Raw genomic sequence first — 26,642 nt, 5'->3', positions numbered from 1 at the left:
TATATAGCCTAGTATAAATGTACGTATAACTTACTATAATAATTAATAATAATAATTAAGACGACAGCTTTGTATTATGGACTGTGGTACAACAGACTTTTGCTACAGCAAGAATAGTATAGAAAGACAATATTAGAATATTGATGGCTGTTGCATAATAAATATAATATAATATAATATGATATATTATAATATAATAATATCATATCATATAAATAATGTTGTCATAATAATATAATAGGTAAGAATTATTCATAGTTATTGCGCCCACAAAAATGGATCAAAAGGCTTTCCTTTATTTTAGTTACATTATCGGACAACATTCCATAAAAAGAGAAATGTAAAAATAGAGCGGCTACGTCCCCGGAAACGCGTAACTGAGAAAACGGATATACGCAACGTAGCGGAAGAAAATGTATACAATGGCAATTTGGAAATCAATTAAGTTATGAAAAAAGAGCATTAATTGCCTTTCTTTGTGGTGGATGTGTTACGGAATGGCGGACTGAGAGCAGTAGCGCCCCGTCAGACGCCGCTGTTTTGCCTCGAAGAGAACTGTTATTTGACGTGTCAGGCAGAAAGAGCAGGTATATTTATGACATCTGCTGAGCTTGACAATATAGCTGGAGTTGAGTTTTTAGATTTGTGTGGTACATATCGACTGAACAAACACACAGCCTGGGCTGAAAGAGCCATGCAGTTCAGAACACATACATGCATTCTGTCGCACTACGAGTTTAATAACGTTACATCTTTTAAAATACTTTTATCATGTATATTGCAGTATCCCAGTGGGCCTCAGTGATGAGACAAAGCTCAAATGTGTTTTATAGCTTCTCTGGCCATAGAGCAAAATCCTGTGGCTGAGATCTTTGGATTGGCTTCGGTGTGTTTTCTTTCTCTCCGTTCCCTGGACTATTCCTGGACACGCACTCAACAGTTTTCTTGTTTAACCACATTAAGCAAAGGTGGGCAACATCCTGGCAAACCAAAAATATCAAAGGCCGATGCAATGCTATCATAGCCCTGTTTACAATTATATCAGGCTCTTTTGAAGAGGGAGGGGATCCCGTTAATACCCTGACTGAGCAATAACTCTCATCAGGAAAGCATCGTGGCAATACCGTTTAGGACGCCAAATGAGGACACACCTCCACATTTGGGCCACGAGCGCATCAGTGATCCGGTATTTACACCAACTGTTACTTTAATGATACAGTACGGACCTTTATTATACATGTAGCTATTTACGTACAGAATCACATGCACGTCAGACGACCTCTCGATTATGCTGAAATATGTCTGTTTAGCGCTGCTTTAAATTTCATTCCCTAAAATTCGTTGTCTAAGAGCAGAATTTGTAATAATTAATCAGAAGGTCTGACCAGGGCATCACAGCACTGCAGGGAGTGGCAAGGTTATTACGTATTGCCATTCATCCCTGCCAAATAATATACTTTTATGCTTAAATGCAGCTTATAATAGATAAACGCAGGAAGAGAAAAACATCCTCTGACTAAAAGATAACGCACAATAATTTAATGAAATCAGTCTCTTACCTCCGCTCAGCGCGTTATCAGCTCAGCACCACCGCTTTCTTGGCTCCTCCCACTGAGCGGCTGAGGACGCGCAGGCTCTCGTGGCTCCTCCCACTGCTGTAAAACGTCGCCTATTTGCGTCTTTCAGCGTTTTTCTGGACTCTGTGGTCTGAGATTCGCCGCATGACGTTGGCGAGGAGATCCGCTTGAACCCCGAGGTTCCCTGCACACCGGCGGCGCCTGCTGCTTGAGAGCTTGTCATGGCCTGCGGGAGAGAGAGCTGCCTACTGCAGTGATCTCAATCGATGGCATGACGTAGAATCACTTCATGCCATTTGGTAATGAAACAGTATCTGTTTATCTGGGTTTGTCTGTATATATATATATATATATATATATAGCCTAGTATAAATGTACGTATAACTTACTATAATAATTAATAATAATAATTAAGACGACAGCTTTGTATTATGGACTGTGGTACAACAGACTTTTGCTACAGCAAGAATAGTATAGAAAGACAATATTAGAATATTGATGGCTGTTGCATAATAAATATAATATAATATAATATGATATATTATAATATAATAATATCATATCATATAAATAATGTTGTCATAATAATATAATAGGTAAGAATTATTCATAGTTATTGCGCCCACAAAAATGGATCAAAAGGCTTTCCTTTATTTTAGTTACATTATCGGACAACATTCCATAAAAAGAGAAATGTAAAAATAGAGCGGCTACGTCCCCGGAAACGCGTAACTGAGACAATTAAGTTATGAAAAAAGAGCATTAATTGCCTTTCTTTGTGGTGGATGTGTTACGGAATGGCGGACTGAGAGCAGTAGCGCCCCGTCAGACGCCGCTGTTTTGCCTCGAAGAGAACTGTTATTTGACGTGTCAGGCAGAAAGAGCAGGTATATTTATGACATCTGCTGAGCTTGACAATATAGCTGGAGTTGAGTTTTTAGATTTGTGTGGTACATATCGACTGAACAAACACACAGCCTGGGCTGAAAGAGCCATGCAGTTCAGAACACATACATGCATTCTGTCGCACTACGAGTTTAATAACGTTACATCTTTTATTTGCTGTAAATGACGCAAGTCTTCTTTATCTTATATGCCACTGTAAGATTAGCATGTTAGCTCCTAGATGCGCCATGCATCTGTCATATGGGTTGTGTTGACGTGCATGCCAGTAACGTGTGTTATGTCAATGCTTTTAAAGGATACTTTGGAGAATGAGTTGATTGTTTTCGAGAGAATCCAGAGGAGGTTGCAAATAAAAAGGCTAACTGGAAGATGCCAAGAAGAAAACAACAGAATCCACAACCAGTCAAGTGTAAGCTGCTTTCTCTTCTAATATTATTAGCTAAATTATTTGAAACGTGCTTCATTCCCCTCATTTGGTTTTGGATGGTATTTACTAATTCAGAGAAAAATCATGGAAACTCGTCATGTGGTCTTTTTTTTAAAATCATAATATAAACTTGGACGTGTCTGTCTAAAATCACTGAATGTTAGCTGCCATTCAGCAGACTCTTTTGTTACAGTAATAACAGAGACACACGACTGGTTGATTATAGTATTATAATTAGTTTATAATATAATTATAAACTATCTATCTATCTCTCTATAAATAACTTATAATTATAAATAAATAGTGATCATTTTGTATCGAAAGAAACATAGTTGCACGGCCATCTGTTTTGACTTTGAATTGTGATTTCAGGCATCAGACAAGCTGACTGCTAGATTCTTCTGATAATTATATGCTGTGTATCCAGTGCCCTTTATTTTCAAATTTATAATGCGACTAACTAAAAAAAAGTAGGAGTTGTTTCTGTGTTTATCAGATTATGAAGAAGAGTTGAATTTAGCTGTCTACACGGTGTAATTCATTTTAATATCATGTAATTTTAAGATTTTCAGTCTTACCTAGTAAATGAATTAATAATATTTTACTTGCTGCAAACATAGCCTGCTTCAAAAGTATTGGTTGTTTCATTGTGTCCCCTTTTTTCTTATAAAGTTGTGATTATTGTCAGTCTCGTCCAGCAGATGGCAGTAAAATTACAGTAAAGCCAGAATCCGTTACTGGCCAAGTCGATTCTGCATGATTGGCTGTTTCTTTAACTTATTTTTCCTTTTTTGTTACATGAAAATCACATTAAAACTGTCTTGGAAATTTTTTTACATTGCCTTCTTTGTTTATTTTTACTGTTTCTATTCAGATATTAATATACCTATTGTTTTTTTTTTACCCTTGTAAATTGTAAAATATGAAAATCCATAATTAAAGTTATATAAATAAAACTCTCAGTGTGATGTAATTTCCACTGTGACTAGCTATTTTGCTACTAGTAAAGATGAAAGATAAACTTCTTTCATGTCAAGCTGTAATTATTTCATTATGCCAAATATTGTGTGAAAACTGATTTAGTTTAAATAATATTTTATTCAGAAAATGTTTCTAAAAAAATGCATAAATTGTGACTTAGTTGAAATGACAGATGAAATAAACTATTATTATATTATTATTACTATATTATATTTATATTTACTATATTAAAAATGTGCTTATAGTTGAAGACTATTCTACCAATTCTTATGATGGTTTTGTGTTTTGAGAGTTATATTTATTTTAATTAGTGATTAGGCCAATTATTAATTGTTACAAATGAACATAATCCCACAAGATGGTGTGCAGTAGATCATCTTGGTTGTATAATAAATGTAAGATTCACTATGACTTACAAAGCTTACAGCTGCTTGTATGGGCTTCATATAGGTTTAGGACATATTTTTACATCCTTTATTATTATTTTTTAGTTTTTAGATTTTGACTATTTGTTGCGTAAAAAAATAAATAATAATAAATCATCATAACAAAGACAAATAAAACACTGAAATAAACACTGAAAAATAATTAAAAAGATGCAATAAAAATGCACACATACAGGACAATAACATCACAACAGATATTATCATTAAGATAAGGAGAGAAATGGCACACAGAGACTGTCTATTTTGGGTCAAGTTGCATGATCTTTCAGTGTTGTTTTTGCTATTGCTGCTGTATTTGACCATGACCCTTTGCTTTCAGTGGATTCTGAAGATGGTTTAGGCACTGTACGTCCAGCAAGCCTTACCTTCGAGAGCGACTTTCTCCTGGGACAAGAACTCGAGTTTTCAGATCCTGACAATGACAACAAGATCATAGGTCTTGAAAAGTTCTCAGGTGAGTTACACGAGTTTCTAAGCCTAACTTTGGTAGGAGCCAGAGCCCGAAAGGGGAACAGAGTCGCGTGACAGACACAGTGATGAAGCTGGTATGTGTTTGTGAAGTGACCCCCTCTCTCTCTCGCTCTCTCTCTCGCTCTCTCTCTCTTTCTCGCTCTCTCTCGCACTCTCTCTCTCGCTCGCTCGCACACACACACACACGATGCGCAAAACTCCGCATTTGAACAGTCAATAGCAAATACTTAAACTAATAACAAAACAGTAGCTGATTCAGAAATGCCAGATTGTCATAGCAAAGTAAGAATTACCTCCTCTCCTAGGTTCACGAAACGGTCGTCCATAAAATGCATTGCTGTTCTGTTGTAAGTAATCTTAAAGATTCCTAAATGCATCTACTTTCGGAAGGCCAAATAAAGTGCTTTTGCTTTCGCCTAGAAACACACAGCGTCTCCCTGACATGGCTGCTTCAACACTAACTGCGGTTACTGAAACCACGCCTTCTTTCTTTGCGTGCACATTTGGGTGGCATTATGCAAATATTTCCACATAGTGAGGTAGATATGTGGGGGCGTGTTAGAACAGAGCCGTTTTAGGTAGGCGTGGCAGAGTCTTAACTTTGATAAAGAATATCTCTTTGGTTTTGAGACTTTAGTCTTTGCAACTTCAGGGATCTTATCTATGCACAATCAGCTTGTAACACTCCAAAGAGAAAGGAAAACTTGAAATCGCATCATATGACCCCTTTAAAGGGTTCAGACTGTCATGGAAAATGGAAATATTGAGAAATTGTAGATTTTTAATTAAAAGTCAAAACGATCATAATTTTACATAGAAATTTCTTGTGAATATGCATTTTTAATTTTAATAAAAAAAATTTTTTTAATTACTTGAAAATAACATGATGGCTACTGCTAAATCTTGAGGATTTTAAACATGCTTTAGTTTGCTGTATTGCTTGCATTTGTTTGGAGACATATGTGCTCAATATGGGACATTAACTGCAAAGACTGACTTGTAATATTAGTGCTATTATGCAAACGTGCTGCATTTTGTCTGTCAGCAAGCAGTGTGATCTTTCATGTACAGATGGAAGAAGTCAGCCTACCATTCTGGAAAATTTCTCTGGTTTTGGCATTCTGACAGAACATACAATTTCAAAATGGCAAATCAGGAAAAAATACACTGTGCCACCACTATTATATAAGGGTCATCAAGACAGTCATCACCATCAAGGACACATTATAATAAGGCATTTAGTCATCATCATCATCATCATCTCCTCTCAGGGTCTTTATCATAGTTGTCATCATCACCATCATCATCATCATCATCATCTCCCCCTCATCATCATCATCATCATCAGCAGGACCATTATAGTCATCATCATTATCATTAGGCTGGGTAATCATCCACCTGGGGTTTCTGAAACGAGCGATATAAAGGCCTGTTCAGACTTCAGACTCACACATTTCTCCAAATTGCATGTGCATGAGGAGCTTGCAGAAGGAAAGCAACGTTTCATGGAAAGACAGTGAGCAGAAACACTATAGTCTTGTGTTTTGTTGGAGTACCACCTTTTATTTGTTGCATTACTTAACGTTTGTCCACTGGCTTAGTGGGTAAGTATAAATGCCAAATATTTTTCCTATAACTTCAGCTGTTGATATTTTGTGCAAAATTTGTACTTTTGACAACTGTAGATGCATGTGATCTTGCATAAAAGTTTACTTTTTTTGTGTGAGCATTTGTCTTTAGTAACTTGTAATAGTAAGATACTAATATTACTGTCAACTTATACTGAAATAATAATTTATCAGCCCCAAATTGTATTCGAATGCTTGCACACTATCTGAGATGGCAGAAAACATATCTATGCAGCTGCATAATGTAATGCAGTTTCCTGCTGTGGTCCTGTACAGCTGACATCAGTCTGCCTGGCTTCCCCCTGGGAGACGAGGAGAGCTCCCCCTTCAGCCGCCTCAGTATGGAGAGTGACGCCGATGACCTGCGTGCGACCGAAAGCGAGCGTGAAGAGAGGGTTTCTGAGTCTGCCTTTCCCTCTTACCTCTCTTGCAGGGGCTGTGGTCAGCTCCTGGAAGACCCCCTGGGACCCGGCATGGACTTGGTGGGGCCTTTCTGCATGCGCTGCTGCAAAGGGAATGCGAATGGTGTTGTGGACAGGAAGCTCTGCTCGGGCTTAGTCTTACAAGCGGAGTCTAGAGGGGGAGGGAATGAGGGCGCTGGTGGCGAGGATGGTTCCCTAAAGCTCCACTCATGCACGCTCTGTGGTTTCACGTCGCGCTACACTAACCACGTTAAGAGGCACATGAAGACGCACAATGGCGAAAAGCCGTACGGGTGTCCGCTGTGCTCCTACGCATCGGCACAGCTAGTAAACCTGCAAAGGCACTTGCGCATACACACCGGGGAAAAGCCCTATAAGTGCAACCACTGCACATTTGCGTGCAGTTCCTTAGGGAACCTGAAGAGGCACCAGCGTATGCATGCAGCTGTAAGCCCGGGTCAGAGTGCCCCTCAGCCAATAAGTGGCAACGGTTTAAACCACATTACAACGGGTCAGAAGGAAAAGGAAGCTGCTCCTGCCCCCACCGAAGGTAAGTAAGGTTCTGCTTTACCCCTGAGGCTGATGATACATGGGGCAACTTTGGGCAATATTGCCGTCAACGGGCAACCAGGTGAGACACAGGGCCCACGACCGATCTAAAGTATCCAGATAGAAATTTGTTACCCATTCTCAGTGGGAAAGTGCCCAAGCAACATTGCTCAAAAAAAGTTGCCCCGTGCATCATCAACCTGAAAGAACATCGAAAAGAGAGTTTTAATTCAAAATCCTTCAGTTCCAGGTGCTGTGCAGTCTGCCCCGCGACCCCACATGGGAAGGGATGGAAACTACTTGCACGCCCTTGATGGCCTCAGGCTTGCGCAGCAGTCATCAACAGGGTTGTTGCAGTCAGGACAGGCTGTGTCTGAACCTGCCTCCTTGCCCCCAATGTTCTTCCCCTTCACTTGTCGGCTCTGCAGCATGGCCCTGGATGACGAAGACAGATCCTCGGCCCAAATATGCGCAAAGTGCACCCTGGAGATGCTAACTAAGGACACACCCGGATGCCCCGCTGAGCGAGGGGACAAGGTCTACACCTGTGCTGCCTGCCCCTTCCTCACCCACTACCCGAACCACCTGGCCCGCCACATGAAGACCCACAGCGGAGAGAAGCCATACAAGTGCCCGCAGTGTGACTACGCCTCCGCCCACTTCGACAACCTCAAGCGGCACCATCGAGTACACACTGGCGAGAAACCCTATAAGTGCCACCTGTGTGACTATGCCTGCGGCAACCTGGCTAATCTCAAGAGGCACCAGCGGGTGCATTCGGGCGCCAAACCCTTTCAGTGCGCCATCTGCAACTACAGCTGCAACCAGAGTATGAACCTGAAGCGGCACATGTTGCGCCACACGGGCGAGAAGCCCCATAAGTGCCAAGAGTGTGGCTACACCACTGGCCACTGGGACAATTACAAACGACATCAGAAGAAGCATAGCCTCACTACAGATGGCTGGGTTAAAGTGCAGATGGCTGAAAATGAGGAAGAGGTGGAGGACGAGGAAGAGGTGTAGCCTCTTATTGCAAGACATAGTCGTCCATATGAGATTTTACTGTTACTGCATAAGCTTTGTTGGTTGCTTTTCTTTTTCTTTGTGCCCTCATTTATTTTGAAAGTCATTATTTTAGACATTTCTTGGAATTGTCCACAAGCTGCTACATGAAGTCATGCACAAATTAAAAGACAGTTACCTGAATGTCCTAATGCAGGGGTTGTCCAGTCCTGCTCCTGGAGGGCCAACCTTCTTGCAGACTCTAAATACACTAAACACACCTGAAATGGCTAATCAAGGTCTTTAGGAATCCTTGAAACTTCCTGCAGGGTTTGTGGGAGATGGTTGGCACTAAACTCTGCTGGAAGGTGGTCCTCCAGGAGCAGGTTTGAACACTCCTGATTAATGTCTTTGAACAAGGCAGTTTGTTACACAAAGCTCTCTAAGAGTGTTCTCTGAGCCTGATTGTGGTTCATTTATCAGTGCCAAACTCCGCACCACTACCATAGGAAGTTCTTCTTTAAGCCTGGAGCTACACTGCATGCACTTAAGTTTACCTTGATTGGCTCTTTTGAGGTTTTATGTGATTGATCATTTGTCCGTCAAAGATATTCTCAACCCTACTGATGAAAATGTCTTTACAGATGAGCATTATGTTGTGATCTTTGATCATCTTGTTTTTGCTCTCAATAATTCTGAGGGATTATGTTGCCTTTTATTGTTGTGTATCTTTTTGACTGTGAAAAATGCCATTTGTCTGAGTTCACTTGAAGCAAAATGGTGCATAGTGGGTATTTGTGTCATGCTGAACAGAGCTTTTATTTTTGTATGTGATTTTATTTTTTATCTCGGAGGAATGTTTGGCATGTATTTGCCACCCATGGCATTGTTAGCTGTACTGAAGGACGACAGTAACCATAAACCCTAATATGCAGTTAAACCTTCAGGTTGCCAAAAACGACTGAACATTGATGGAATCTTGTAGGTGTGTGATGCTTGAGTGTTTTCTTGTTATTATGCAGTGGTTTCATTAATGCCTTAAATATCCTCAAATAAAAGAGTTTGTGTTGAAACTTGCTCATCTCAATTTATTTGCCATCTTTCAGTCACCCAACTGCTCAGAAGCAAGTTACTAACAGACCAGCAGGATATGATTAAGATGCTGAGACAGGCAGTGTGTAATCCTCACACTTCCATAATGAGAGCTGTAATCCTCTGCTGCGAACAGCTCTGGTAAACATGCTAATGAAGACAGCGCCCCGGGCAGCACCGGAGCACTGACAACTCTTGCCGTGATCTTCGTGCTGTTAGATTGTGAGAATGAGTTTTAGATTGTTTTTCTGAAGTGTTGCAGCCTGTTTTGAGGCAAAAGCTTACATTAAAAGGAAATTTGACGATCTGTGATCACTGAATGATGATTCAAATTGTAGGAGGTCAAAAAGCTACATTTCATGCTAATAGTGTTTTTTAGCCAGGACCTTGGACCTTTAGTGGGTTTTTACACACTAGCTAAGCACAGGAGGCATTGTGTCTACAGGCAATCTCATATGATAATCACACATGCTGAAATACCCATCATGCTTGTGTTATTAAACCAAGGAACAGAAAACAACACGGAGGAGCATCGTTTGGCTCCTAAATTTATTGAAACCAAGAAGGCTCTAACTTCCATTCTTGGATTTAAAATGAAGTGAGAATTTGAAAAATAAATCATACTTATTTATGAGCAATGTACAGGGTTTAAGAGTATAGACGGTTACCATTTTCATCCTAGATGATGATGATACTGGTGAACATACTGAACATGGCAATCACAAATTACAGTCGGATCAGCTCAAAAATAATCAGCCATACAGCACACAGACATGAGAACAACCTTCACATTTGACACATTCTGCCCATGGGAGGAATCATATATCTGGGATGAAGAATATGGGAATTTCATTCAATATGACTATCATTAGTCAAAAACCCAGCATAAATTTAAAATACAGCCATTTCCCAAACACCATGTGATCACAGTCCTGAGATGATTGCCACAATGTATTTAGTAAAATACAAAATGGATTATATGTATATAATAAAAAGAAAAATGCAGACTGGAATGATATTCTTCTAAATTAAATATATAAAGTGTACTAAGACAATCACTGAAATTTAGATGTGAAATTTGTAAACACTCTTTTTCAACAATTTTCTACAATTTTGTAAACACTGATAAATGTTAGTTTCTAATATTTGTTTTTTTTTACACAGCCTGGATTATATTTGATCAACTGTACTTAATAAAGATAATACAGATATTAGTAAATATTCAGAATATTTTTTTAAATTGCATGTACATTTATAAAAGTGACATTACCATGATTTTTGTGCAAAATGCTTTAGTGAACTATAATTTTGGCATTTATGAGAAACATTTTTAATATATTGGTTCAAGAAAAAAAAAAACAGACCTACAAACCACTTACGAATGTTCCAGGATGTTTTCCCACAGTTTTACCTATCTCAATAAATACCCAAGCCATCTATCTTACTTAATACTGTGCAAAAAAAGGCATGAGTTCAGCTAGTGCAAGCGGGCCTGCCGAACACACCAAAACAAAGCGAGATTTCAGGACACAGCTGAGGCCAGATTGAGAAGCTTTTTAGCCAACTTGTGCCCGGTGCTACATTTAATGTTAAATTTGAGAAATTAAAACTGTAAGGCGTCTGAATCAGCATAAGGCAGAGAGAAAGCAGGCCACAGTAAAGATCTTGTATTTTCATCCAGGATATGCAATGAACATGCAGTAGGCGTCAGGTCGATGAAGCTGCAGAGATCTACCATGCGATGGGTCATATTGCTGCTACCACGCAATTGTTTGAGCAACATTGGCACACTGAACGATTCGAAGCACATCTCTATTAAATAATATTATCAACTGATTTTAAAAGGACCATATCAACAGTTTGCTGGCATGGATCTTACTCTAGTAGGCAACTACTGTCATGAGCAGTCGAGAAAATGAGACAACAGGAATTTTGTGTCTGCCATGATGACATGAGAGGAAAAGCACAGTTTTGTGTCTCTAGTAAGGAAGTACGATTCAATAAAGCCCGTCTTCAGAAGAAACTTTCATCACAACCTCTCTTGAATGTAGCAACTTGCCCTGAGGTGCCTATGTAACCCTGTATTAATTTAACCGTTGATGTTGTCTCTAATTATGCCTCAAATCTGAAATTATCTAATTTTTGTTACTTTAATTGAGCAAGCACTGAATCTGAGGCCTCTCATAAAAGTAATGAGAGACTTGAGTCAAAATTATGTACTTCATAGGCCATTTTTGAGACCCTTGACAATTTTTTTTTCAAAAATGGATTACAAAACTGCAGAACTGGGCATCTATTAAAGTGCCCCTATTATGCCTTTTCGAATATTACCTTTCATAATCGCCTAAACGAGTCGTCAGGAATTCGAATCTTATTCTGTTACGGCTCTACGTCACAAAAGAACACAATTTGCATAATGTCTGCCCACATTCTACGTCGCCAACTTGCCCGCCCACAAACAGTAAAACTTCCGTGTGGTTAACATCTGGTCGAGAAGACGCTGTATCCTACGAGTAAATTTGTTTAATCACATCTTATAATTACCACAAACTTGTTAACACTTGACACTTACCACTGAGAAACGTCCTGCTCCAGTCGTGCTTGCGAATCAGTCTCTTGTCGATCAGCCAGTTCAACCGTTTCATCATCAGACTCCGGCTCGAATTGGTAAGGTACAATCGATACCATCTTTTCTATGTATTGACAAGTCTCCAGGGCGGTCATTCCGTCATGGCAATGGGTGTTTCGTTCCCGACATGCGCTGTACGTGGTAGACCAATCCAGAGCCAATCTCTCTATGGCTCTGGACCAATCACAAAGGACTGCGCCATCTGACCAATCACAGCAGTGAGGGCTCACGGAAAGGAGGGGTTTAGAGAGACTGATTCTTTGAACTGCTTTGCACGAGTCGTTTACGATTCATTTAGAAATGAGGTCAAATTAAATCTATTATTTGAAAAAACTAACGTGTTTTTTGACCTTGCATACATGTAAACCTGTTTTAAGAGACTCATAAAACAATATTAGCAACCTTAAAAATGGCATAATAGGGGCACATTAAACTACACTCATCGCAGAGAAACTGCTAAATGAATCTGTCTCCTTTAGTCCAGTCTTTGAGGATGACTCCATCACAGGTCATCGTCCCCTATTCCTTCAAAGGCATAGTTTCCATGGAAATCATTGCCACTGATGTCACTGGCTGAGTTGGAAGAACTAAGTCCTCTCAGGGAGACAGAAGACAGCTTGGTCTGTGGAAATTAAAATAAATAATAATAGAGAGAACAGTAGATAAATATCTAAATAACTAAAACTAAAATTAACATCTTTTGCTAATAGAAATAAAATATAAATATAAGATGACAAATTGTGACTTGGAAGTAAAATACGTTTAAATTGAAATACTAAAATTACTAAAACTAAAACTGAAATAAAGCTAAACTTAACAATAGTCAACAAACACTGAAAATGTGAAAATAAAAGCGAATTCAAAATAATAAATACTATAATGGTATATAAATAATAACAGTATATATACACAGTATAAATAAAAACAGTATAGAGGATATTTCCATTGTAAGTTAATTATAATGAAATGAAAATCATTGACAACTCACAGAAAGTTTGACTACTTGTTCACGGCTGGGATCAGGGGAATCCTGAAAAACAGTCATGCATATCACATATCAACAATGGTACATCTTCCATATCAAAACTAGAGGTGTTCTGCATTAGCAAAAACCTCGGCGCCCACCAGTAATGGAGGAGACTTCACAGCTTGCTGACTGTCAGAGCGCTGGAACGAGCCGTTCAGTCGCTTCTTCTGGAAACACAAATCACACAAACTTAGAGAAAAAGAAAGAAAATGCCCTGTAAATAGGCATGAAATACAAATTGACCACATTTATTTTCATAAAACACATTCCTGAACTTATTGTGCATGGTTCATAGATGCATATTATTGAAGAGAATAATGTCTTTAAAGTCTTTCAAAACTTGAAAACCTGAACAAAAAAAAAAGAGGTCTGCGCGGGACATTTTATTCGTCTTGTCAAGAGTCTTGAATTTATTGACTTTGACTTGAATTTATATGAATTATCTTAAGACACAAAATTCGTTTAATATTTTATGCAACACAATAGGAAAAAAAAGTCACAGAGAAAATAAAAATGGTGTACAAAAATTGTATTTCTTATTTTTATTCGTCTTGTCAGGTTACAATTCGTTTACCATTTACAACACAATAGGAAATGTGTCGCAGAGAGAAAAAAAAAAGTAGGTTGTACAAAAATAGCATATTAGCTATTTTTATTCGTCTTGTCAAAATACTAAATTCGTTTGAAATGTTTCTGTTAACACTGTAGGAAAAGAAAAATAAATAAATATGATATCTGTCATTTAAAATGATAGGCTAAGCAAAATATAAACAAAAACAAGTTGAACGTCCTTCAAGGACAGCGCATCCACACTTTGCTCCATCCTTATTCTGCTCTGTCACTCATGTTCTGACTGAGGGCCGTATATTTACCACCGGTACAGCCTGCTCTGAGCATCGGTATGCACATGCTGCTTACAGACCCCTGCAGAAAGCATGCGTGCATAACAGTCCGAGTGCAGGCTGTACCGTTGGTCAATAAGAATAAAGCGCAGATATGCTGTTCTGAATGGACTTCGGGCAAAATATAAACAAAACTGAGTTGAACGTCCTTCAAGGACAGCGCATCCACACTTTGCTCCATCCTTATTCTGCTCTGTCACTCATGTTCTGACTGAGGGCCGTATATTTACCACCGGTACAGCCTGCTCTGAGCATCGGTATGCACATGCTGCGCACAGACCCCTGCAGAAAGCATGCGTGCATAACAGTCCGAGTGCAGGCTGTACCGTTGGTGAATAAGAATAAAGCGCAGATATGCTGTTCTGAATGGACTTCGGGAACGGGATATTGTTAGACCGCCCGCTCCCGTTCAAATTACACCAGAGTTACCGACCACTACCGCGTTTTATTCGGGAATTTAATCCTGCAGCGCAAGAAATCTGGTCGGGTCCCACGGTTCCAGACTTCTACACTGAAACAACTTTCATTTTCAGCTGACATCATCAAGGCCTAATTTTTTTTTATCTGCATTCTAGTATGCAACATTGATTTCCTTGAATTGAGTGCCACTGCATTTTTTTGATTATTGAATGACTAGTATGACATATGCCACAATAAACCACATTCAAAATGCCACATTAAAAATCTATTTTCTAAATGCAAGTTATTGATCTCATTGTGAATAATTCATCCATGCATCACAATGTTGCATAGCTCTGACTTTTCTCTGATGACGTATACCAGACTTCTCTGTGTAATCTGTTTAACCCCTTGCCACTTTTTTGCAACCAACCACAAGCTTGCATTTTGATCTGCCATCATCCAATTAAAAGACAAAGAAAACCAAGACCCCGTCCTACATTTTTCCTTTTTCAATAATCCGTTTCACTCTGATTTATGTCATATTATAGAAGAAAAGGTCTGTCGCTACTTCTGTTACATGGTGACTTTAAAGAATTAGTTCACTTCCAGAATAAAAATGTCCTTACTCACCTCCATGTCATCCAAGATGTTCATGTCTTTTTGTCTTCAGTCACAAAGAAATTAAGGTTTTTGAGGAAAACATTCCAGGATTTTTCTCCATGTAGTGGACTTCAACGATGGCCAACAGGTTGAAGGTCCAAATTGCAGTTTCAATGCAGCTTCAAAAGGCTCTACACGATCCCAGCCGAGGAATAAGGGTCTTATCTAGCAAAACAATCGATAATTTTGTGTAAAAAAAAAAAAAACCTATATACTTTTTAACCACAAATGCTCGTCTTGCACTAGCTCTGCGATGCGCATCCACAATTTCACGCCTTATGTAATCAAGTCAGAAAGGTTACGTGCGGTTAGTTCTTCATCCGTGTACTTCAGTTCAAAAAGGTAGGCTATGGCGAAAAACTCCATCTCATTTTCTCCACCAAATTCAAAATCCTCTGACATCGTTGTTTTACCTTTTTTCGTAAAGGCCGTTTGACTTTCTTTGCACGTTCGCTTTGTAAACAACGGGTCGGTACTTCCGCCTAAGTCACGTGTGACTTTTCCAACATGACTATGTATTGCGTGAGGTTGGGCTGGTGCAAGACGAGCATTTGTGGTTAAAAAGTATATCAATTTTTATTGTTTTAAGAAAATAACCGATGGTTTCACTAGAGAAGACCCTTATTTCTCAGCTGTTATCGTGTAGAGCCCTTTGAAGCTGCACTGAAAATGCAATTTGGACTTTCAAACCCGTTGGTCACCATTGATTTTATCCACTATATAGAGAAAAATCCTGGAATGTTTAATAAAAAACGACTTTTTTTCTTTGCGACTGAAGACAAAAAGACATGAACATCTTGGATGACATGGGGGTGAGTAAATTATCAGGAAATTATTATTCTGGAAGTGAACCGATCCTTTAAGGAAGTATAAATTTGGTTTTGAATATACTGTGCTTTCAAGTTGACTTAAAGTGAGCTCAGTTTTGTTCAAGTCTCTCCAGCAAACAGATGATTTAACCAACATTTAAGACCAGATTATGCTGAAAGGGTTCTTCATGCAAATCCCATGTGGCAAAAACAAATTAAGACTCAAGCTCTTAAATGAATCAAACACATACACATCCACCGACTGAAAGATATTTCAGAAACTCCACAGATATTTGGCATGTCTTTACGAGAAGACAAACATAGACCTACTGACCTTTTTAATGCTTCCGCCAGATTTCTTCACCATCAGCTCATCTACCATAGACTGCAGACAAATACTCATCATGATAGCCTGGGGAAAAACAATAAAAACTCACAGTCCAGTGATTCTCAAACAGACAAACATTTATTGGGCACTACTGGATATTCATACTCATTCACTATTTTTACCTTTGCCGTCATCTAAGCTCACTTAAATTTAATCTTTAAAAACACTTAAAACATTTAGATAATATTTGAAATCTTCAGCAAATCTCAAAATTAATGCCTAAAATAACATTTAAAAATAGTATAGAATTTCAATATCATCGATTGATTCTGCGCTGACCTGTGGACTGGTGATGGTGACCCACTGCAGACGGTCTTTGCTCATCAAATACTCGAAGGCCAGCTCTAGTTTCACGTCACATTTACTGGAACTGCTTGGGTTTGCGGTACCGTTCGCCACAGGCACCTGCTGTAGAATCAGGCCGGGTCATCACAAATACGATCATCATAATCATTGTTATTTGTGTCGAGGCAATTACAGAGGCCATTTCTAAACTCCTCTACATGGCAATTACCTTCAAAGCTCAATTAGTCATCATTAGCTCTGCTCTAAATGCCAACGTCCTCATAATTACATAGCATCATCAGCACAACAACAAAAAAAGTGTCTCATTAGAATCGTCTCAGATGACAAAGCAGACAACAACTTCACACAGACACAGTAAACTCTGTCAGTCCCATTAGAGAGACATTGCTACGCAGTACCAGCATCCTCAGCGTAAGATCCTGGTCTCAGAGGACGGCCGTTCTGAGCTCATTAGTAACACAACTCTGCTATTCCAGGGCAAAGACTAAGCCGAGAACACTGCAGAGTGAAGCAAAAACAACTTCCAATATGCACTGAATTGCTTGTATTGGACCAAACTGAAAATATTCAAAGCATTTTCACATTTTCACTAGAAGTTGTTTAGGTATTGCTTCTATGTGGCACATTTATTTGTTAATCTACTGTTTAAAAACAAGGGACGGAGAAAGAACTCTTAATACTTTTAGACACAGAATGAAGATTTCGATTGTCTTCATTTTGTTTCCATATTCTGGTATACTAAAATGGATGCAGAAAACCATGAAGGCATACATTTAGTGGATTCCCATGAAATAAATATCAATAGATAAATGGACGAGTGTCTGGTAGCTGATAGTTATAAGCAAGCAAGCAGACAAACAACACAGTCTCTTTTCCTGGCTGAAAGTGGCTTTTTTGGTCATCCCCGTTTCAACTTCCCTTTTTCCGAAATAGACCAACCAGACATGCCAGAAGAGACAGTCATAGAAGGAATTTGGAGAAAAGAGTTGTCTGGAGACGCAAAAGGAAGTTTTCCTACATCCTTACCTTAAAAAGTAGTGCATATCTTTTTGAAAATAAATAAATAAATAAAATAATAAGACTTTATTATACTGAACACTGGATCCAGTTTTCATACTGTACATTATTATATTGTGGTGCCTAAAATCATTTGTAGTGTTTAAAACAATAGATTTTTATTTCTAGCATTTTATTTTTTATCTAGCATACTTATTTAAATAAAATGGTATAGATTTCAGTTTTTTACATTCTTACAGCAAAAAGCATTATAATAAGTATTTTTATTACATTTTTAGCATGTTTGCCTTTATTTCACAACATTTAACAAAATAAAGCTTTTTATAGAGATTCAGCTAGTCCAGGCTAAAATAAAGTTGTCATTAAGTTATTTCAAAAATATTAAAAGCAGATAAAAAGAAATACTTGCCTGTTTAATTTAAGCAACTAGGTCTAAAATACAAGTGGTGTGGTTCTTTCTTTAAAAATGTGACCTCATTTGACTCAACTATTCACATACTTTAGGAATGAACTCAGGAACTGCTGAACGACAAGCTTTTGTGGCCAATGTGACCATTTTTAGTATGACTTTGCTAAATGCATGGTTGCATTTACCATTGTTCAGCAAAATCAAGTAATTTCAATAGGAATCCATTTGATCAGGAGTTTCGCATGGAGCAAAAAAGTTCCCCATGCAGATTTTGATCAAGTTGGTCAAAAAAATTTGCGACTTTGACCAACATAAGTGGTCTGCTTGCTTCATAGACCAACAATGGACCTTTTTGAATGCAAAATTGCAATGATGTCTGCATTATTGTAAAATACTTTTTTTTTTATCAAACTTACAGATGAGGTGACCCGCCAACATCTCATGCGCGTGACTTTGAAGCTGCCCTCTTTCATCTGATCACTGGGCAGTTTGACGTGAAAGTTGAGTTCGTTGTTGCCGGCACCAACTATAACATGACAGCCCTTCTCAGGAAAATCTGTGATGCAGGGATCAAACTTGATATAGCCATAGTACTTCAGAGTCTGAGCCAATCTGATGAACTGTGGGACAGAATACAGTTAGACACAGATGATTATCTAACAGACACAAATTACTGGAGGCTTCAACATAATACATTCATGTCTGAGAATGGCTTTTATAGAAGTAGTCAATTTCTTTCCAGCTCACAGACACTAGGGAGATCAAATAACGTGTGTGGCGGAGCTCAGCCGTACCTCCTTCTTTGAGCCTTTCTCCTGCAGGGATTTCAGCTGTCTGTGCTGCTCTTTGTTCACGAGGATCCATCCCCGCTCTATGTCAGACACCGTCTGAGTGGAAGAAAGAGGAAAAAATCGGTTTCTCTCACTCTGAAGTTCACTGAATAAATTGTTTTTAAGGAAGATTTGTGCAGTTTTTCCATAATAAATCCCAGCTCAATATGCAGTCAGGGTTAATTTAGTTATGTCTAGTTTTTTAATTTTCATTGTAGTTGTCAGTTCTACTTTGTTTAATTTTATATATATATCTAAAATGTAATAAATGCTAGAAACCTAATGCATTAACTGCTGTTTACAAATGAAGCACTATATTTACTGTTTTACTTTACGTTGTAATACTATTTTATGGTTGTAGAAGTTAATACTCAAATAAAATTTATTTTAAAATGTTTAATGGAGCATATATTTCTCAGTAGTCTGGTATTATTGTTGTTCAGTAAATTACTTAAATGCAGGAATTTTAAGATTTATAATGTATAGGGATTTAACAATTCACTCAACTCACGATTCAATTCGATTCACGATTTTGATTTCACGATTCAATTTTCTCACGATTTTTTCACAAAATGAGATTGAAGACATTATACAGTAAATGAAAAGGTATCCTTTTATTAGACGATTGCTGCACGTTTCTTTGTGAAATTGAAATATAACAAAACTAAATAGAATTTTTTTAACAAACCCCAAATCAAATAAGTTGCACAAAAGAAATCTCTTCATATAAAAAAAAAAACTAAGGCTTTGTCTGTGCTCTTTCCATTTAAAATTAGAGGCAACCACTGCATTTTAATCATGATCCAAACAAAGATGCAGCATGAGCAGTTTTTAGTCTAAGTAAGACTGTATAATTTCGAAATTTGAAGCAAAAACAGAATGGTCTGACTTTAGTTTTGTGAAACTATACTACATAAAACATATCTGAACGAAACCGCAGACGAGCTGAATAAGACGCAAATTCACTCTCTGCCAGCAGGTGGTGCTTATGAACAGCAATAATATACTGTAGGGTTTCCTGGGTTATCAATGTAAACAAAGCAGAACTGCGCTTATGAACACTACTTTAATATGCATCTTTCAGAGGCAAGATGAAAAGAAAATACCATGTAAACTTTTCCCTGTTCCCCTCAGAGATACATTCATATAAACTCCTACTTCAATTGAATCACGATTTGTTTAGCATCTCAACCGATTTGAATCGTCACATCGGCTCACGGTTCATCGTTACATCCCTAATAATATATCATGTATCAAAAAATAAAATACAATTTTTAGTATTTGTTTCCATTTTATTTTAGTTAGTTTTAGAGTTCGTTTTCAGATATCTCAGATGTGTTGTGTTATTTATTTATTTATTGTTTATTTGCGTTAAGTAAAAGAGATCGTTCAACCAAAAATTAACATTTCTGTCATTATTTGCTCAACCTCATGTCGTTCCAAACAAATAAGGCATTCGCACTATTTTAACAATGTCTTTACTACATTTCTGGGCCTTGAATGTGTCAGTTGTGTTGCTGTCTATGGAGGGTCAGAAAACTCTCGGATTTCACTAAATTTCTTAATTTGTGTTCTGAAGATGAACAAAGGTCTTACAGATTTGGAACGACATGAGGGTGAGTAATTAATGACTGAATTTTCATTTTTGGGTGAACTAGCCCTTCAATAAAAATGTTTCATTTAGTTTTTAAAGATGATGACAACTAAGACAACTATAAATAAGCCAATGTTGGATGATTCCCACAAAGTCTAAATAACTATATACATTTTATAAAAAAAAAAAAAATTTTTTTCAGAACAGGAGACACATTGTTTGCCAGAACAGTTATACACATTATGACTTTTTGTGCGATGGACCAAACACAGAGTATCTTTTAAACTAGGAGACTGTTACCTGAGCATATAACAAGTTGAGTCCCACACGGTCATCCATGACATCACTGTCGTAAGCTGTGTCCCAGTAGCTAAGAATAGGGCAGGAGACAATAATGATAAGTTATGCAAGGGAAATACTATAATTTACCTACCTCCTCTTTGATCACATCCGCTTTCTGATGTATCATCTAAAACCATCAAGCACTAAAGAGACTTATAATCATGTGCACTGCATTTTACTGCAAAATCACACCATTTCTTTACACACGCCTGATAGTCTAGAATAATTGTATTCAAATATTCCATTAAATTAAACTTAGAGAAAAGAATGGTTCTGTCCTGTAATGAAGCTTCTGTCTATAGCTACACAGCAATACTAGCGTATATGTTACTGAACAAATGCTACTGAAGTGTATGTCTCCATTTGCCTAGAAGCAAACGACAATCTGGCAAATGAGCAATCTTCAGCTCAATGGCCATCCTGACCGTCCATATGTCAAAAACTATTCTCATTACGCCGTGGGCAGAACGAGGTCTGTTAAGTAAGTTTTAGCAGAGTTTGTAAGAGCACAATGATGTAATCTTGCATAACAATGGATATTGTTCACATAGCAGCCAAAACTGGATATCCGTTAAATCTCATTTGAATGCTTTTAGCGGTTGATGCTGGAGCATTTTTAAACTATACATGACAGGCAGTGAGCAGAAAAAAAAGCATGGGAGCATGTTTTGTGATTTTTTTTTTTTTTAATGTATTGAAAGCCTCTTACACTCACCAAGGCTCCATTTATTTGATCAAAAATACAGTAGATTAGTAATATCAAGAAAATAACTTTTGAATTTAATATTAAAAACTGTTAAAAAAATGTAAATTATTCCTGTGACGCCTGAAGATGCTGAAAGCTGAATTTTCAGCATTACTCCAGTCTTCAGTGTCACATGATCCTTCAGAAATCATTCTAATATGCTGATTTGCTGCTCAAGAAACACATCTTATTATTATCAATATTGAAAACAGTTGTGCTGATTAATATTTTTTTGGAAACCAAGATTTTTTTCAACCGTTTTTTTTTTTATTCTTACATTTCATGAATAGAAATTTCAAAACAACAGCATTTATTTGAAATAAAAATATTTTGTAACATTATAAATATCTTCAGTGTCACTTCCATATGGAAGCCCATTTCCGCCACTGAATAAAATATAAAAAAAGGTTATCAGCGACTTTTTCATCTCACAATTCAGACTCAGAATTGTTAGATATGACCTCGCAATTGCGACAAAAAAACTCAGAATAGGGAGATTTAAACTCACAATTCTGATAAAGTCGCAAATCTGAGAAAACAGTCTTTTTCTCCATCAGAATTGGACTTTATAACTTCAGAATTGCGAGAAAAAGTCAGAATTGTGAGAAAAAAGTCAGAATTGCGAGTCTGTATTACACAATTCTGAGAAAAAAAAGTCAGAATTGCGAGATTAAACTCGCAATTGTGAGAAAAAAAAAGAATTGTGAGATAAAAACTCGCTATTAACTTTTTTTTTTTGGTGGCAGAAATGGGCTTCCATACTTTTGAATGATTTATTGCACTCTTCCTGAATAAAAATCTTAATTTATTTACTGACACCAAACTTTTGAACAGTAGCTGTGTAATATTCCTGTGCTTTTCTACCCTTTCCTGCCTGTCAGCAGCCAATCAGAGCAGCCAGATCTATATTCCATTCCTGATGTAGTGAACAGGTGGGATCTGGCTGAAGGCTGTCTGTAGTCTCCTGTAAAGTAGGTCAAGAGGCCTGCAGTTCCTCTGAGGGGACTGAAAAGAAAAACACGCCAGCATCTTGTGCACCTTTTCCAACAGTACATGATGAAGAGGTGTGAGATTTAGCTTACCAAGGATGTATAAGTGGTGAAAGTGGAAACATTTTTAGCAAAATAATATCTGCTAAGCTGTGTTAATGTGCTAAAAAAGGGAAATTTATGTTCACATAACACCTTCACACCTGCTTCCAATGCACATGGTGAAACACATGCTGTTTCAATGCCCTTGTTGGAGATTTTACATAAATAATCTCCCCTGATTCTCACTAATTATTCCATTACATAAACCGCACACTCCAAAGGGCATTTGATGAATACTGCAGTTAATACACCACTAGGAACATCAACATTTATATGCTGTATGCGGATGTGCACTTTCCAGCGAATAAATAATTAAGTTTGTATTGCTTTAACCACTTCAGAGATTCTGGAAAGCACAGCACTTCAGAGACTGTTTGAGTTATAAAAGAGATGTCTAAATCCAACTGTCTTCAAGTCCAAAAAGTCTAAAGTGCAAATATGAAAACTGCTGCTGCACAGAACCACATGATCAGACCGCTGTGGTAATGATGTTCATACCCACATCTACAGCAGGAAGGCAAAAACTGCCTTTCTAGTCATTTAAACAGTGAAGATTGAGCCTTGTGGGGTACCTCTTCCTAAAGCAAATATCCATGTGTTGAATAGCCCTTTGAGAGCTGTTTGTTAAAACATCTCACCATTAAAATTATACTCTGGGAAGCACTCATGAAGTTTCTGAGAAACAACTTTAAACTGGAAATCTGGAAAGTTTAAGCTCTAGTAAAGAGATAGCTCTACAAAAGTTAATTCTATCATCATTTAAGGCCCGTTCACTACAAGAAAAAAACTATTTTAGCATCCTGACTAGGGGTGAGTGATATGACCAAAATCTTATATCATGATACGAGTAATTTTATTTCACAGTAACAATATATAGTACAATATAGTTATTTTTTATTTAAAGGGGTCCTATTATGCTCTTTTACAAAGTCTTGATTTTGTTTTGGGGGTGTACTAGAACAGGCTCTCATACTAGGTTTTTCGAAAAACACATTATTTTTCACATATTTTACATTATTACAACACCTCTCTCCCCAGTCTGGCATGAACAGCTCGAATAGTTCCTGTATCAAATGAAGGCCCGCCTTCCACAGTTCCACAGAAAGAAGGAAGTCATACAGGTTTAAATCGACATGAAGTTGAGTAAATGACAGAATTTAAATTTTTTGGTCATCTGTCCCTTTAAAAGGGCTGTTTTTTGTTATTGATTTAGAAGTATACTAAGGACAATTAACACATTTTATAAGAACTTCCTCTCTAGGCTACATAAATGTAGTCTTATTGTACACTTTGCTGTAGGACCGAATGCTCAACCATTGCTTCCAAAATAAGTGTTGTACCTTTTACGGAGGACGATACGGTAGTTGGGACTATGCAGGCTGGTGATGGACACGTAGGGCAGCTCAAATTCTTGCAGTTTTCTCACGTCTGGGGCACCGTGGGAGGTCGGAGAGGTTTGGACGAGGGAATGAGAGACCAGATGAAATGTATGAGTGCCTTCAGACTCAAGGACATTTGGAGAGTAATAACAATGACAACAAACAAAGTGAGATGGGGGAGAATCCATCTGGCTAAAGCCGTAGAGGGCACAATAACATGTTTATCTCTTTGTGCAAGAGAGAGAAGGAAGAAAAGGGAGGGAAGGAGGGAGGGAGGAAGGGAGAGAATAAATGCTGCAGCTGTTAGAAAAGATGTTTTCTCTAGAGTTGGGAAAGAGGGAGAGATGGAAGCCAGGGACTGAACTAAAATGGGCACTGAGCTTTTAGAAATATTCAAAACAGGAGTGTGCAAAGAAGAAGAGACGACAGTTAGATCTATAGCATAGTGCATGTCGTCACAACTTGTCATTCTACTCTTTGGCTTACCCTTTCAGAGGTCTGACATTAGACAGCATGTTAAGACAAGAATGGTATTATGTGATCGCAATGTCTTAATAAATACATATGAACTATAACATTACCACCACGTTTTGAATTGGTTGCAAGGTTGTTGCTTTACAGTTGTCACTGTAAAGATCTCAAAAGTGTTGTAAGTGATTTTTTTTTTAAAATAATAATAAATTGTACATATTTTTTCTTTTTGTTATTTTGTTTTATTATTAAATAGTATTATTGTCAATAATAATAGATATAGTAATAATAATTAGTGTTTATTTATATTATTATGAATTGTAAATACGACTAATATAGGACTAAAACATTATAATATTCTAAATAGTGCAATAATAATAATAATAAAGTAAGATTTTTCTGTTTTTAGCACTGACATGTTTTTGGCACACAGTTCTTGATTTTGGCTCCACTGGCACTCAATCGAAAATCAGGTTTTGTTTGCAGGCATTTGTTTTTCTCACTTTTTTCCCTCCAATGCGCATTTCTGCCAAGATCGGGCAGGATGCCAGATTAATTTTTGTGGAGGATCGTTCTGGGGTCTGTTTTTCATCAAATCTGACAGGATTAAGCCTGTTTCAGGTGAGGATCTTGCAGCTGAGTGGGAGGCACATAGCATGTCATTCCTCAGGGATGCGTGATGATTCTGTGCTAAAAGTAGTCAAACAATGACAGCTCATATAAAAAAGGAGACATGGAAAGTTCCACAAACAAAATGACGACATTACATCCAGACAAGGAGATCGACTGCCAGACATCTGCACAAAATCAGTGAAGAGATGCCCTTCAGTTTCAAGAACTGGACCAAGTCTGTGAAGTCTAAAAAAAAAATAATTCCACTTTCAATAACTCTACTGCTCTCCTAGGGATTCATCCTTTGAAAGATGTTCAATTCCATAACACCATGACGGCAGAATTGGAAACAGAACAATCAAGGACAAAATGGCCTATTCTTTACAAATTAATTTGCCCTTTGCACTAAACTAGTGACACATATTGCAGGGAAAAACTCTGGAATGAGGAAATTCATTTATTTTGTCCCTGGTCGGTGTTCATAAAAAATTATGCACTCCTGGTCATTCGAAAAAACGCTTAAAGCCAAAATGTTATTAAATATGATCTTGAGCAAACAACTCCTCGCAGTGAGTGTATAATCGGTTTAATTTCAGATGGAGCAAGTAATATTTCTCTGCACAGGGCATTTCAGGCCATACGCAATCAATCAATACAGTGACAACCAATTTGAATACTCCTGCTGTTGCATTTACTCCTGCCAACAACATCTCAACAAACATTGTTTATAACAGACTAAGGAGAAAAGCACATTTATTTCTACTGAACCATTGTTTCATGTTGTTTTTCAACCTCTAGGCAACTATAATGCAGTAGTTTTTTCTTCTCAGAGGTCATAATGCCTTGTTTTACCACAAAGCTCATAAAGGTATTACACATACAAAAAAATATTGATAACTGGTTAGCTGGTAACATGCTTATAACATATGTTACATGGTTGACAGGGTGTTGCTATACAGCTGCTATGTTGTTCTGAGAGGTTTTAGCATGTTGCTATGCAGTTTCTGGGTAGTTTCTTACTGGCCCAAGTCAAAATGGCCAACCCTCCAAAGTAACTGGTCCCTTGATATGGCTCGGGCCCCTATGGGACTTTGTTTGCCTATGTTATTGTTGGCAAGGCAAAAATCAATATATTCTTGGTTAGAATAGGTTTTCCCCAAATGTGGTTTTCCAATAAGTGTCTAGCATTTTACAATATTTGTAACAAGAGGCATTTTTTAAAGTTGACTTTATGTCACTAAAGTAAAATATTGAGGTTTTAAAATTTGGCAGAAAAGAATTTAAGAAATAAATAGTGTTGTAAATAATATACTATGTCAAATAAAATGAATTAGAATTATAAAATATTTACTTTCTTATTGTACAGTACAAGGTTATTACAGTTAACTAAAAGTAAAATACCCTAAAAACATTTTAATTAATAAAATAAACATTATATTAATTAAAGCTATAACAGTATATCAATGATACTAAAATAGCACCATCGCCGATGTGATTTCGAAATATTAAAAAAAAAAAAGAATTATAA

The 26,642-nt window shown here is 37.5% G+C and overlaps 3 protein-coding genes across 7 annotated transcripts in view; 1 reads left to right on the top strand and 2 right to left on the bottom strand.

The window, feature by feature from the left end:
* The window catches only part of LOC107697317 (E3 ubiquitin-protein ligase RNF19B-like), a 21,119-nt gene extending 19,299 nt beyond the window's left edge, over positions 1-1,820 (bottom strand). For both annotated transcript variants that reach the window (XM_016498046.1, XM_016498049.1), the window contains exon 1: positions 1,560-1,820. The gene's annotated coding sequence lies outside the window, so the exon portion shown is untranslated. The remainder of the gene's footprint in view (positions 1-1,559) is intronic.
* A 502-nt stretch (positions 1,821-2,322) lies between these two features.
* On the top strand, positions 2,323-9,933 carry LOC107697318 (zinc finger protein 513-like). Of its 4 annotated transcripts, XM_016498052.1 has the most exons (5): positions 2,323-2,464; positions 2,779-2,892; positions 4,657-4,791; positions 6,713-7,408; positions 7,652-9,933. In XM_016498052.1, exons 2-5 carry the CDS (start codon positions 2,853-2,855, stop codon positions 8,428-8,430), a joined length of 1,650 nt encoding a protein of 549 aa, XP_016353538.1. In that variant the 5' UTR covers positions 2,323-2,464; positions 2,779-2,852; the 3' UTR covers positions 8,431-9,933. The 4 variants fall into 4 exon arrangements, with proteins under 4 accessions (XP_016353538.1, XP_016353539.1, XP_016353541.1 ...); XM_016498053.1 differs by lacking the exons at positions 2,323-2,464; positions 2,779-2,892 and having other exon boundaries at positions 4,716-4,791; positions 5,880-7,408; XM_016498055.1 differs by lacking the exons at positions 2,323-2,464; positions 2,779-2,892 and having other exon boundaries at positions 4,735-4,791; positions 6,080-7,408.
* Positions 9,934-12,494: 2,561 nt separating this feature from the next.
* Positions 12,495-26,642, bottom strand: part of LOC107697290 (sorting nexin-17-like) — a 22,154-nt gene continuing 8,006 nt past the window's right edge. The window contains exons 5-13 of the mRNA XM_016498012.1: positions 23,993-24,080; positions 20,775-20,844; positions 18,845-18,937; positions 18,467-18,670; positions 16,598-16,726; positions 16,265-16,342; positions 13,256-13,324; positions 13,119-13,160; positions 12,495-12,752 (exon numbers count right to left, since the gene is read on the bottom strand). Coding sequence (XP_016353498.1) covers positions 12,633-12,752; positions 13,119-13,160; positions 13,256-13,324; positions 16,265-16,342; positions 16,598-16,726; positions 18,467-18,670; positions 18,845-18,937; positions 20,775-20,844; positions 23,993-24,080 — 893 coding nt within the window. The 3' untranslated portion in view covers positions 12,495-12,632. The remainder of the gene's footprint in view (positions 12,753-13,118; positions 13,161-13,255; positions 13,325-16,264; positions 16,343-16,597; positions 16,727-18,466; positions 18,671-18,844; positions 18,938-20,774; positions 20,845-23,992; positions 24,081-26,642) is intronic.

The sequence above is a fragment of the Sinocyclocheilus anshuiensis genome, unplaced genomic scaffold (assembly GCF_001515605.1).
Source record: "Sinocyclocheilus anshuiensis isolate Anshui unplaced genomic scaffold, SAMN03320099.WGS_v1.1 scaffold1578, whole genome shotgun sequence".
In the NCBI taxonomy this organism is placed as follows: Eukaryota; Metazoa; Chordata; class Actinopteri; order Cypriniformes; family Cyprinidae; genus Sinocyclocheilus; species Sinocyclocheilus anshuiensis.
Note: the sequence above shows the minus strand (reverse complement) of the source record. Positions and strands in the feature narration are given on the sequence as shown.